At 55.8% G+C, this 13,353-nt stretch overlaps 5 protein-coding genes across 5 annotated transcripts; 1 reads left to right on the top strand and 4 right to left on the bottom strand.

Moving 5' to 3' along the window:
* Nucleotides 1-220: 220 nt before the first annotated feature.
* BU26DRAFT_543422 (glycoside hydrolase family 13 protein) lies at nt 221-2,888 on the bottom strand. The gene is made up of 7 exons (XM_033831692.1): nt 2,740-2,888; nt 2,559-2,683; nt 2,295-2,507; nt 1,547-2,241; nt 1,164-1,499; nt 486-1,116; nt 221-432 (listed from the first exon to the last, which is right to left on the bottom strand). Exons 1-7 carry the CDS (start codon nt 2,810-2,812, stop codon nt 406-408), a joined length of 2,100 nt encoding a protein of 699 aa, XP_033678246.1. The 5' UTR covers nt 2,813-2,888; the 3' UTR covers nt 221-405.
* Nucleotides 2,889-3,102: 214 nt separating this feature from the next.
* BU26DRAFT_493059 (P-loop containing nucleoside triphosphate hydrolase protein) lies at nt 3,103-5,322 on the top strand (the record flags this gene model as incomplete). The annotated part of the gene is made up of 3 exons (XM_033826139.1): nt 3,103-3,830; nt 3,907-5,058; nt 5,111-5,322. The coding sequence occupies exons 1-3, from the start codon at nt 3,419-3,421 to the stop codon at nt 5,320-5,322; spliced, it is 1,776 nt and encodes a 591-aa protein (XP_033678245.1). The 5' UTR covers nt 3,103-3,418.
* A 245-nt stretch (nt 5,323-5,567) lies between these two features.
* On the bottom strand, nt 5,568-6,589 carry BU26DRAFT_113857 (uncharacterized protein). The gene has a single exon (XM_033819435.1). The coding sequence runs from the start codon at nt 6,410-6,412 to the stop codon at nt 5,807-5,809; it is 606 nt and encodes a 201-aa protein (XP_033678244.1). The 5' UTR covers nt 6,413-6,589; the 3' UTR covers nt 5,568-5,806.
* Nucleotides 6,590-6,767: 178 nt separating this feature from the next.
* BU26DRAFT_437374 (uncharacterized protein) lies at nt 6,768-8,522 on the bottom strand (the record flags this gene model as incomplete). The annotated part of the gene is made up of 1 exon (XM_033824233.1): nt 6,768-8,522. The coding sequence occupies one exon, from the start codon at nt 8,520-8,522 to the stop codon at nt 6,768-6,770; it is 1,755 nt and encodes a 584-aa protein (XP_033678243.1).
* Nucleotides 8,523-9,162: 640 nt separating this feature from the next.
* Nucleotides 9,163-9,615, bottom strand: BU26DRAFT_509785 (uncharacterized protein; the record flags this gene model as incomplete). Its single annotated transcript, XM_033827171.1, has 1 exon — nt 9,163-9,615. The coding sequence occupies one exon, from the start codon at nt 9,613-9,615 to the stop codon at nt 9,163-9,165; it is 453 nt and encodes a 150-aa protein (XP_033678242.1).
* Nucleotides 9,616-13,353: the final 3,738 nt, after the last annotated feature.

Here is a 13,353-nt window from a genome sequence, read left to right as displayed (position 1 = left end):
TCCCGCAGCTCCAGCAACGCCAGCTATCAACACAACCCAGAATGCGCAATGGTGTCATTGACCTCTGAATATAGCTTTTCACCTCTATACTCAGCTCGTCAGAGCTCCTCATGTTGTCAAAAGGGCACTCTTGCCAGCTTTACAACCAATCATCGGATCCCTTCAGAAAGAGTCCTCACATTCGCAATTAAATGACTTAGGATGTTTATACTGGGTAGCTCCCAGAGGCATGCAGTGACACTTGGGTTTCATGTCGTATGAAGAATCCCGGGAGGTTTCCTATTCTATCTCGAACTAAGTGAAGGCGGATAACCTTCAGTGAAGATCATTACAAACTTAACACCGCAGATGTCATGAATACATTGCAGCGAGCTAATACCACGTCTCGTTCCCAAGATCCGAACGCTACAAAGTATGTTCCAAAGCTAGCACCTGGCAGAGAACATTAGTAAATGCGTACTTCTCGAGTGGTATGTCAAACTTACGATTGCACTCCGCGCCGGAATGTAGACCTGTAGGAAATTCTTCCTGTTATTCCACGCAAACGGAGTTGTGAAGAACCTCGTGCTCTCATCGACATGCCCATGGCCACCAAAGTCCTTGCTATCGGTGCTGAGAACGATCCGGTATGTGCCCTCCTGCTCGACACCGACGCGATAGTCCGTAAAGCTAGTCTGAGGGTGGAAGTTGAAGATCCACAGCAGACCTGCTCGCTCGAACACAATTACCTTGTCCCCTTCGTGCTTCAGACTCACGTAGGCCTGAGGGGAATGAAGCCAACCATACTTTTCCTCTGTCCACTGCATCTTGCTGTCGAAGTTGTTGAGGAAGCGGTACCGAAGCAGATGATCATCGACCAGGTTGAACTGCCTCCGAGCATAGTGGTAGCTATTGTTGTTGCCTTCGCGCGGGAAGTCCAGCCACTCAGGATGGCCAAACTCATTACCCTCGAAGTTCAGATAGCCCTCCCCTCCCAGACCGTGCGTGATGAGGCGGATCATCTTGTGGAGAGCAATGCCTCGAGAGATGACGGGAGTCTCTTCGCTCATGACCGACATGTTCGTGTACATTTGCGCATCGCATAGCCAGAACAGCAGGGTTTTGTCTCCGACAAGACTACGCCTTGTTAGCTGCATGTTAAATTCCAACCATGAAGCACTTACGCTTGATCGTGACTCTCCGCGTACGCAATAGTCTTCTCTCCGTGGCGACGGTTTGTCAAGGTAAAAACCAGACCTCCCATGTCCCAGTCAATGTCCTCCTTCTCCTTCAACCATTTGATGTAAAGATCTGGGACGGCCATCGCAAGCCTGTAGTCGAAACCTACACCACCCAGCGAAAGAGCAACACAGAGACCGGGCATTCCCGATACGTCCTCTGCGATGGTGATAATATCGGGATAGAGTTTGTGCAGCATCTCATTGGCCAGCATAAGATATACCACACCCTCCTCATCGACACCGGGGCCGAAGTACTCATGATAGCCGCCAGAGAAGCCCCTGGAAAAGGTCAACAATTGCTCACACAAAACCATACATTCACTTACGTCCCGATACCATGGTGCGTGTAGAGCATGCTGGTCACTCCATCGAAACGGAAACCATCAAACTGGTACTCTTCCATCCAAAAGCGGAGGTTGCTGAGGAGGAAGCGGAGCACCTCATGGTGACCATAGTTGAAGAGACGGCTGTCCCATAGTTCATGGCGACCCTTTGCACCCTCGTGGAAGTACTGGTGATCGCTCCCATCGAACATGTTCAACCCATCCAAGACGTTCTTAGAGGCATGGCTATGCACGACGTCTAATAGGATGGTGATACCCATGCCATGAGCAGTATCAATGAGCTCCTTCAAATCGTCCGGAAACCCATAGCGGCTGCTGGCAGCGAAGAAGCTGTTGATCTGGTAGCCGAAGCTGGCATAGTACGCATGCTCCATGATTGCCATCAGCTGAATCACGTTATATCCCAGATTCTTAATCCGCGGGAGGATGTTGCGAGTGAACTCCTTGTACGTCGCGACTTTCGGTTCTGGCGAGGAGATGCCGACATGTGCTTCATAGATTCGAGCGCTCGCAGGCTTGGGGGGCCGCTTGTTCTTGAAGACGTATTTCTCCTCTTTGGGTGGGTTCCAGAAGCGCGCATCGTACACGGGGGAGACGCTTAGGTCTTGGGTTACCCGGGTGATCCACGCAGGAATGCGCTCCTGCCGAGCGTGATCGTTGGGCACGACGAGGGAAATCTGACCGATGGATGTCAGCTCCAGTATATTTTCGGCTTACACGGCTAACGAACCTTGATCTTCGAATCATGGGGTATGGCTGGCTTGCCGTCCTTGTTCGGCACCGTCACTTCGAAAACGCCGTACTGGTTCTTCGTCATGGGGTTTGCATCTCGGTCCCAGTTATTGAAGTCCCCGATAAGGTAGGCCCGCAGGGCATTGGGAGCCCATTCGCGGTATACGACATCGCCATTGTCCAGGACATGGAAGCCGAGCTTCTCGTAGCCCTACGAGAGCAGTCAGCAATCTCGTCTACCGAGAGAAAGTAGGATGCTTGCTCTTGTGAACTTCTCCAGTCCGCCCTCAGTATCGTCGATGGTCTTCAGCCATTGTTGTGCTTTCGCGTAGCGGCTGCGGAGGCCGTCTTTGAAGGGCTCGAGCCAAGGATCGAGCTGGACGATGCCTACAACAATCCCGTCAGTCAATAAACTCTGTAGCAGTTTGAAGGCTCAAATATACCCGTTCCATCGTTTGGTACCTGGCCGGCTGGGTTTTCGGTGATGGTGTTGCCTGACGCCTCGTTGAGAGACATGGCTTGGAGGCGAGGCAGGAGCTCTGCAGGCAGTGTGTGGATTGCTGTGGAGCGACTGGTTTGTGTCGAAGGGTGGGCACAGGAGGCACAGCTTTTTATGATAGAGCACAAGGTAGCTCAGACAGGTGTTAGATGAGAAAATCCATTGCGGGGCTGACCCAATTGCTGCAGCTGGTCGTTCTCAACCAAAGGCCTGCATCCATGCCGAGCTGCTACGAACGTCATAGCGCGCCTGCGCGCTTATCGGCATGCGGCATCGCGTCCGAGCCACAGCGCCACCAGCCCTCAACACCGCTCGCTGCAAGGGTCCAAAACGGGCACAAGTCGGAGGGGCGAATGTGTTCATTGTGCACGGCCCGCGCGGTTTGCCATTGGCAGAAGCAGAGAGCCGACTGTCGAAGCGTCCGCCGTCGACGGGTGGATCACCGCGAGCCTTATCGGAGAGACTGCCCCGCCGCCACGTCTAGCCGAGCGCGGAGCAACGCTCACGACTCACTGTCCGACATTGTGCCACCGCATGCTGCTTGAGCCTCCCAGGCCGTCGGAAACGTTACATAGCTGCAGAAACCGCCATGTAAATGTGCCGCGACACCCATTCCGCCCGCCATGTCCGCGCGAACGTTCATCATCACCGTCTCCCCACAGGCCAAAGCCTCGTACCTCGCGCTCGCCAGCATCGGACGCCGCGCCTTCTCCTCAAGATGCTCGCAGCAGTCGCAGTACAGCCGCTCGGACTTCAGCGGCCAAGGTTTCTCTAGCTTCTACGACCCAGATCAGCCGACCAGAGGGCCCTTGGGAGATGTCTCGACCTCCGGCGTCAGTCGCACAACCCCGCGCATGCTGAAAGAGCATCTGGATCAGTTTGTCGTCGGCCAGGAGCACGCAAAGGTAGTGCTGAGTACTGCGGTGTACGGGCATTATCTGAGGATAAGAGAGATTCAAAGACAGGAGGATGAACAAGAGAGGATTGAGGCGAAAGAGCGGCGACGGGCCATGGCAGATCGCCACCCCGTAGAAGGTAGCGAGTCCTAGTTTCATTCTCCCGCGCTGTTCGTTCTTTGCTTCTCCTGCGTGATCATGGCTGAGCAAGGCAGATGAGTTCCCCGGTCAGCAGACCACCATGAGAGTCTACCCGCCGACCACGTCGCCGCGCGCAGACTCGCCGCAGATACAAGATACGAGTCCTCTCCAGTTTGAGAAGTCCAATGTCCTAATGCTTGGCCCTACGGGCGTCGGCAAAACCCTAATAGCGAAGACCCTGGCGCGCATCCTCGATGTCCCTTTCAGCATGTCAGATTGCACGCCCTTTACACAGGCAGGATACATTGGAGAAGATGCCGACGTGTGCGTGCAGCGGCTCTTAGCAGCAGCAAACTACGACGTGGAAGCAGCCGAACGAGGCATTATCGTGCTAGACGAGATCGATAAGATTGCGACGGCGAAGGTGTCGCACGGCAAAGATGTCAGTGGAGAAGGAGTCCAGCAGTCTCTGTTGAAGATAATAGAAGGGACTACTCTGCAGATACAGGCGAAACCCGAGCGCGGAGCTGGCGGTAGGACTACCGGGAGGGATGCAAGCAGCTTCCCGCCAAACATGGATAGCTCAAGAGGTCCCGCATCAGGAGCAGGTTCAGCAACTCCGCTGGGAGGGAAAGGCGAGGTATACAACGTACGGACAGATAATATTCTTTTTATCTGTACTGGCGCATTCGTCGGGCTACATAAGATAATCTTGGACCGCAAGTCCAAAGGAGGGATGGGCTTCGGCGCTCAAGTAAGGGCAGCAAACCCCGAGTCTGGCAAGCATGAAACTATGTTGAGGCGAGAAGATGTCGCTGCCTTCAGGAAGGACTTACCGATATATCTTCCTTCAAGGTCAGAGTCCTCAGCGGTCTACAGCGGACGGGAAGAGCAGTACCGCGAGGAGGAACATAATGTGCTCAACTACGTCGAGCCCTCCGATCTGCACAGGTACGGTATGATACCTGAGCTCGTCGGCCGAATACCCACCACCTGCGCTGTATCCGCGCTCGACGAGGAAGCTCTTGTGCGAGTCCTTACAGAGCCGAAGAACAGTCTCGTCAGGCAAGAAGCAGCTCTCTTCCACGCCGACGGTATCGAGCTACGCTTCACGAGCGGCGCTCTCCGAGAGATCGCAAAGAAAGCCAACGGCATGGGGACAGGAGCCCGTGGGCTAAAAGCCGTCGTCGACCGATTGCTCATGTGGTCCAAGTTTGACGCACCCGGTAAGTTTCCTTGACGAGTTCGCCATGCCTGCATACCTAACTGTCGAATCAGGATCCACCGTCAAGCATATACTCGTCACCCAAGAAGCCGCCCAGCTCAAATGCGCACCCTTACACTTCCACCGCGGACAATCGCAAGCATTCGAGACGCTGTACGCCCAAGAAGAGGATAGGTGGGAAGACCAAATGGGGCTGAACGAAGAGACTGTGGCTCGCATACACAGCTTTGAAGAGTATAGGAAGGCCGGCGTGGCCGGCTACTAACGGCAAGACATCAGGGTACAGTAAGTCAAGATGTTGTGCCTCCCAAGGTTCGCTCGCTGGGGGGCAAAGATCTACACGCCCTGCATTTCTCGTACATATTTCTGCCACGTTTGGCCCATTTGACTGGCGCGCTTTTGCCGCCCACTATCTACCGCAGGGGCCTTTGTACGTATTCGACGAATTGATGGAATCGCACGCAATTCAATCATTACTGGCATCCAGCCATTATTATTCGCTCCCCTCCTCCTCTCTTTCCCAGTCCATGCTTGCTGCTCTCTCGCCCACAGCCATCACATTTGTAGCTACCAACACACATACCCTTGATACCAAGATATATAGCCGTAGCCGGCTAGCTTCGAGCACCCCTGATACGAGAACCTAACCCAACCCAATCCAACCCAGCCCAACCGCAAACCCAACCGCGCGGCCTCGGCCAAGTCCCGCCGTTCCGGGGATCCCCCATCAGCGGAACGTTAATATACGCCTATATGAACGCGTGGGGTGCGCCTAAGGCAGTTCTTCTGGATGGATGAGAAAACACACCACCACCGCGACCCCGCGGGCGCAGGGCAGGGCAGGATAGGTCAGTCCGGTCAGGTCGGGTACGTCGAGCGAAAGGTGAATCAAAAAACGCCGCGCGGTATCGATGCGCAAAGGGCATTTTCGGCATGCCGAAGCAATATATGTGCTTGATGTGAACGGGCCGCGGAGGTAGGCGACTCGAAATTGTTTCCGAAAGAGAGTTGCATGGGATGATTGGATTGATTGATTGCTTGTTTGCCCATGTGGATGTGGGTGTGGATGGCGCGCATGCCGGGCGACTCGTTGCTGCACGTGTGGCGCGTGGTGCGTTGTTGCGATTATGCAGAGTTGAGTGGTGATAGCGGGCCATGGATAGTGCGTGGGCGAATCGGAGGGATAGCCGCTTGGGAATGTTGGTGGAGAGGGATGGGAAGGAAGGAAGGCGCGATGGAAAAGCGCGCTGAGGTGTGGTCGTACAGAGCGCATGCGACATCCATTTTCCGTTTCGGGGAAATGCGGCACAGTCCAATGCGACTGCCGGCCGGATAGCTTTAAAGAGAATGAACATGTTCAGGAGATCATGAAGTGAAGTTGCTCGCGTGCGTGAGCCACGAGGGGAAACGCAGCGAGCACAGTATTACATTTGCTCTAGCCTATTAAAACCAATAGCCCTCTATCCAGCGAGTCACTGTACTAGAAAAGAAAGTATCCATCCTGCCGTAGAGTAATACTAGCCGTTCTCAGTCCTAGAGATAGCAGGCTGCAACAAGCAAGTCGCCTGCCCAAGTCCAAGTCTGCCCGACCCTATCCAGCTGTCCAATGTAGAACAAACCGGCTGTGAGGAAGAAAGCCACCAACGCCTTGCAATGCTATTCCGGATTTCATGAAGTCGTGTCGAGGGACCGAGGAAAGCGGCACTCGGGTCACTCGTCAACAAAGAAGTAGACACACCTAATCGTCTTCTTCTTTGTTGGGCCCTCTGGCCATGAGGGTGAAGCGGGCCGAGAGAGATTGTGGGGTGTGTTGATTGTAGAGCCAGGTGCGGACGCGAAGCCGTTGTAATTCGGGTATTGGGTATCGGCAGAGAAGTTGAAGCTGTCCATGGACAGGGGTCGATGAAGGTACTGCGTCTCAGCCGGAACCTGGGTGGTGGGGCTAAGCATGGGTGCGTCGTATTGGCTCTGATGATGTTGGTGCCTGGGAAATTGCGGTGCGCTCGAGGAAACAGAAGTGGAGGGGAATGACGAGATGGATTGACGGTGTGGTTGAGGTGTAGCCGTAGAGGTGGTCATCTGTGAGAACGCCGTGTCCATGGGCGACATAGGGTTGGATTGGAAGCCTGACATGACCGGTGTTGGCGGCTGAGAATATGTAGCAAGCGCGGCGGAGAATTGGTTATCCACGGGATACTGATAGACCGGCACAACATTGGAGGCGTGACCATACTGAGGCATGTACGTCTGAGGGATGGTGAGAGGTCGCGGGGCGGCTTCAGGAAGGACTTCCTTGTTCTTATGATCATCGGTGATCTGAAAGATCTCAGAATGATGTTGAGCAAGCAAAGCTCCCTTGGCATCCTTGAAGGTGAACAGCACCCGGTAGCCAACGGGCGACTTCTCTTCCTGGTGCCGGCAGTAGCAGGCTATCCGCATGGCGAACTCAACTGTCTTGGCGCGGGCCGAAAACTGCTGGTCATGTGACTCGACCTCTTTCCACTTCTTGTATTCCTTCTCGTTGATCATGACGACCCGGTCATTCTCGTAGTCGGTCCATTCTTTCTCGTCTTCGGCCCGCTTCTTCTTACGGTCATATCGCTTGCGCTCTCGCTCTTTGCAGCCTTCGCAGATGATGACTTCGCCGCCATTCTGCGGGTGCGCAGGGTCGTCCTTGTCAAGCTCCGAAATGGTGCTTCCAGCCGCTCTTCTCGGAACGCGCTCCTTACCAGCAGCACGGCGAAAGGCTATTTGCAGGTCCTCTGGCTTCTCGACTGCCGTGGCACAGACGAGGAGGACATCCATGTAGGTGACGTCGCCTTTACTTTCGATTTCCTCCTTCTCCTCGGGGGTTGCGAAATGCTTGGGCTTGGCGAGGGTTTTCCGCGGGAAATGGATGTACTCGGTTCCGGGTTCCAAAGGATCCAGAGTCAGCTGCATCTTGATTTGCGTCTCGGCCCGGGTTTTTGTCTTGTCTGACACGAGGTGGACCTGGGGAGTATCCCTAGGCTGCGGGATGAGAATGGCCTGGGAGGTAGAGTGCACCGAGTCCCAGGAGCCGTCGGTGGGCGAGCACTTGGCGTCGTGCGTTACGACGTCGTTTTCCGATTCCGGAGAGGCGGTCTGACTGTGCTCTCTTAGAAAGTCCCCGGGGGAGTTGGTGTTGCTGAAAATCATGTCCGTGGGCGGAGACGGCGTGTTCGCGCCTGAGGTGGGAGAAGCATTGTAGTTAACAAATTGCTCGACGAAATGGTCGGGCTCCTGCTTCACTAATGGCGAAGTCCACTGCGTCGCGAGGTCCACGGCCGAGTCGACAGTAGTGAGATCGTTGAAGTTTGAGGCATCGGCCGGCGGGCAAAAAGTATCGAAGCCGGAGCCAAATGCTGCAAAGGGGTCGGCGGTGTGCAGATCGGCGGGATTGATGGTTGCTCCGTGCTTGCTGTCGTCGAAAAAAGGGTAGTCCATGCTGTCCATGTTGGGGAACGATGGATGCGGCCCGATCCCCCGAGGTGGGGAGTGGTGGGAGAGATGGGCAGAAATCAGTTGGGGTGAATTGGTGATAGAGTGATCGGCGGGGATAAACGAGGGTGAGGGAGGGAGAAAAGAAGGCGGGCGGCAGGAGCGAGCGACGCGGCGGTCAAAGAAAAATCTAAGAGCGACTGCGCTTCCGGTACCAGCGGGATGGCGATAAAAATGGTAGCTGGAAGAGGGGTTGGACGAGGGCCAGCTGAGGGGAGAGCCAGATAGTGGTGCTCAGAAGCCAGCAGCGCAGGCGTCGAGGTCCAATGATGGGGCGAGAGGCCCGGCGGGCATCCGGTGTTCGGGGCGGGGGCTTTTCAGGGGGCCTCCGACAGGACGACGATTGAGCAGAGGGCAAAAGCTCAATTGCGGTGCGTGCGGTTCGGGGGGAAAGCGGGGGTGAGAGGGCGAGGGTGGTGGAAGTTGAAAATGAGGTGCTCAGGGCGAGGCCGTGGCTGCTATTATTTCTGTGCTAACAGAAACACCCCACTCAGGACTGGGAGATCGGCCAAGGGAGACCCCTGCGGCCCGCGCACGAACACCAGCGAGTGCAGGCCGACCGTTTGTACCTGTACTTGCGCGCACCTCACGGCCCCGGTTTGGGCGCGCAGGCGGCCGCCGGTTGTTGCGCTCGCGCGGGCGGCGGGCGGCGCTGATTCGCGGACCGCTGCACTCGCTGGCTGGCGCCCCAGGACCGCGCGCCGCCGCCCACGGCTGCCTCTGCGCCGGTGCGAGCAGCACCGCCGGTTCCCAGAGCGCTGACGCGACGCGGCGGGAGATGTACCTGAACTTGCGCGCACGGGCCAGGCCCGGCTAGCTGCAGATTCTGCACTCGAACGCACCTGGGCACCTCTTTATCGCGTCCCCCAGCCTGCGCCGATACTGACAGGCGCAGGCGCAGGCGCAGGCGGGAAGAATCGGCTCCCTGCCGTGCAACCTCGACCGTTATTCCTTCAATCTGGCCGGACGCCGCGCCCAGCAGCACCGCCGCGGCCTGCAGCGTATCGCTGGCCCTGCAAATCATCATGCACGATGGCATCGCCAGCCCAGCTCCTCTGCTCGGCCACGGGCGGAGCTGGAGCCGCCAAACCGACGGCGCATCGTCGAAGCCGCCCAGCCAGTGTGCGCGTCGTCATCGCAGGCGAGCCATCCGGGTGCCAGCGACACGGCAAGGCTGAGAGCGGCCTAGCATCTCCTGACGGCACACCTACGGCACACCGCGCAGGCACGACAAGAGCGCAGAGGGCCAACTAACCTGCGGCGGCGAAGCCTCTGCTGCACACCCTATCGGCCCATGCCTGTCAACCTGATAAAACTCTGCAACGCTGACGCCCCGTTCACCTTGCGCCGCCTTCTGCTGCGTAAGAGAAACTGCGGCGCTGCTTCATACTCGGCCGCCGTTTATTATTGACATCAACCCCAGGACCCATCCCGCTAGCCCCCGCCCCCGGTGCCATCCTTTGCCACCACCGCACTCGCAGAGTTTCTCGGAACACCAAGCCTTACCACAGCGCGAATTTCTGCTCCGACCTGCACCAGCCCAGCCGTTGCCGCACCACTCCTCCGCGTCTTCTGATTGGCTCCTAGTCGGCGTGCTCCATGCCCTCGCCTCCGTGGCCGAGCGGCATACCACAAGCAGCCCGTCCCGATGCACCCTACTCCCAGCAGGGCAGACCATACGCCATTTGCCCGTCGCTTCACGCCAGGCTTGCCAGATTGCGGGCTGCCATCACTATGCGAGCCTTCCTAAATCCTCCGACGGCGACATAGTCTACGGATACCCCAGGGCGCTTTGACGATGTCGGCTATCTCTGTATCTCTCGTCTTACGCAAGCAGCAAGCTCCTTCCCTCTTCACAGGTCCGACAAGGGGCTGAGCTGCCTCAGCGTGCAATTCGCTCTCGGATCCACATTTGTCCCATGCAGTCAAAGTGGACACTGCGTCTCTGCAAACTTGTGGGTCGAACCTCAGATCCAAGCCAACTTGCCCGTTCACGCGTGGCTCAGCAGCTCGCACTAGACTAACTGAATCTCGACACTATTCCCTATTTCGTGTGCCCTGCAATCTGCTTGAGGCGGCGGCAGCAGCGCAAGACTTTCTATGCAGACCATATAAGGGGACATTCGCGTGGTACGCCTAACTGCATTACCCTTATCTCGGCAGAAAGCCGCTTCAAATCGAATTGGCCTCCTCAAATCGAGACCAGACGTCTGAGCGGAGCCTCCACGCCAAGTTGCAGAGTATCGCTATCTCCCTAATATTATCGGTTTTCGCGTGTGGAGAAAAGACGGATGTCAAGATAAAGCCGATGGTACGCTAGGGCTCGCAACCTTGGTCCCCTCAATACTATTGCCGTATGCGACCTATGCTTCCGAAAGTGGGAATGTGGATCCTCTCTTCGTTACATCGACTTAGCATCCAAACCACGGCGCAATAAGACGTCCACGAGTTTCGGACCGAGAGAGTTACCCGACTCCTATAAGACTTAGTACTATATAGTGCCGTTCCGGTTGGCCTTGTCACTATGAATCCGTCATGACGCCCAATATTACGATCCATTCACGAACGGATCCATGTTTCTCATCAAGCAACCTGATGGTTACACCCGGTCCCTTTCATCTTGGGCCGTTTTCCCGTCTGAGGTCTGTCCAATGCTGCCTTACAGGATGACATTTGACATTGTTCTAGGGCATACCCTTTTTCTCTTCCAATCTCCACATCAGAAGGTTCTGATTATTTTATCCAGGCAGTCTAGGTGAAGGGCCGATGCCTGGCCCCCTCGATGCTCGATATCATATGCTTTCGGTTGCTTCAAGCACGGGCAGCCATACATGTATCCCAGGTTTCACAACTTTCTATCATGCCCGCAATCATACCGAACCATCAGTATCAGATCCACAAATTAAGCTCGCGAGCTAGTACATGGTTCCAGCGGAATTTGATCACGCGAACCTTCGGCCTAAAGGCTTATACGCATTCGTACACTCTCGACCACAAGGCTCATCAAATCGCCGCCTTGACTGCATGCTTTGGCAATATTTAAGAGTTAGGAATCCGAATTTCACGCGCGGGAAGAAGTCAATGCGTGTATGGAGCTCGTACCGCTGACTACGGAGAGAGAAGGTAAAACGTCTGCGCCATGGTCGAAGCTCGATCCAAACGGCCCGCAGACGTGCGACTAAACAATGGGACCGTGCATCTAAGACACAAGGACGTCACACATTGCACAGATATGAATAATGAGAAGACTTGGGTGCACCTAGGAGTAGCCTCCTTGCCAAACATCATACGAGTTGCCAGCATTGCAGAACGGAGCCTAGGATTATTCTGCTCAACGCATTCAGTCGCCGTTTACCTCCGCCAGGATGATCCATAAAGTGAATGGACAAGGCCATGCATCGTATCTCGTCTCGAATGCGTCTTTCCTTCCTCTGCCGACACCACGCTGATCAAAGACTGCTATCGATCTCTCGAGGAACGAGAAGCAGCTTTCCGAAGCTTACCGATGTCACTCCTCAGTGGGGTCCAGAACTATTATCAACGCGGCTCGAAGCTACAACCGTGTAGCAACTGAGCATGCATTTCGCTAGCCTGAATCTAACTCTCCCACTTCCGCGGGCTCACTCCATTGGCTCTCCGAGAGCAGTCAGGCGGAAGGGTTTTATTGAAGTCCATTGCTGATGCTTCCACGTACGACTGCAGATTCGCCGCACCAATCTGGCAGCAGACACTGCTGTGACCCTCATGCTCCACGCATCGTCGGTGTGCTCTTCAGCATAAGCGCGCCTCATGCCCCTCAGTCGAAAACGCCCCTTTTATCGAGACCCTACGTGGATCACTCCCATACTGACGCATGTCAGACGCGTGCAAAAGCTGCCCCTGGCGACAGCAAACACTCATCTACTCCACGCGGCTCACGTCGGGACACTCAAGTGTACTACGCCCGTTTTCACTATTCTGCAACAATGAGCACCGTTAATGTCGTTGGCCCGCTTACCTGCGAGCGGAGGAAGACGCTCTGAAGAATAATCTGCGTGGTGCAGTCGGGCCTTCGTCCAACCCACCAATAGCTTGAGCGCCCGCTGCACCACAACTCTCCCCGCACCTGCATCCAAGCCTTAGCAAGACCGCATTCTGCTGCATTCGGTACAGTTCTGTATCGCTTGACCCTGTCGTCAGCCATGCATCAGCCGTTGAATCGCATGTCGCATATCGCACTTTACCGCATGCGTCCTCGCTTGAACTACGCCACTGCCTCAACTGCATAGAACACCCTCAACGCCGACGAACCGACATTCAATCACTACTGCGTATACGAAAGTGTCCCGCCCTCACATTCCCCCGCTCCAACGGTATTTCCCGCGCAGGCCAACACTCGCGTGTCGATATTGCTGGCTTACACAGACCCAAGATCGCAAACCTGAAACGAAACGAACTTAGCGCGTGAAAAGTGATGCCACCACTGCAGTAGTTCGCGGGCACTGCATCTGGCAAATCGTAGTGCAAATCACCGCCGCGCTCGCGCAATACGATCAGCCTGCAACACGAAGAGGCTTGCCTTGTCCTCTCGAGTGGCTGCATGGCGGTCGCCATGCCAAAGCCCTACCTTCGTCAGGGCTTACGCACATCGGTAGGGAAATGCATATCCGAGCCTCTCGAGGGTCGCATCGAGTAGCGGCATTAGCATCGAGCCATGTCTTCGCCACGATGGTTCGAGACCTAGACGTAGAAGTACTAACAAGCTTTTCGCCAAGCGGCCGTGAGGGCCCGTTCGCTT

Source organism: Trematosphaeria pertusa, assembly GCF_010094035.1.
Source record: "Trematosphaeria pertusa strain CBS 122368 unplaced genomic scaffold BU26scaffold_17, whole genome shotgun sequence".
NCBI lineage: Eukaryota > Fungi > Ascomycota > Dothideomycetes > Pleosporales > Trematosphaeriaceae > Trematosphaeria > Trematosphaeria pertusa.
The sequence above is the reverse complement of the archived record's forward strand: the minus strand, read 5'-3'. Positions and strand labels throughout refer to the sequence as shown.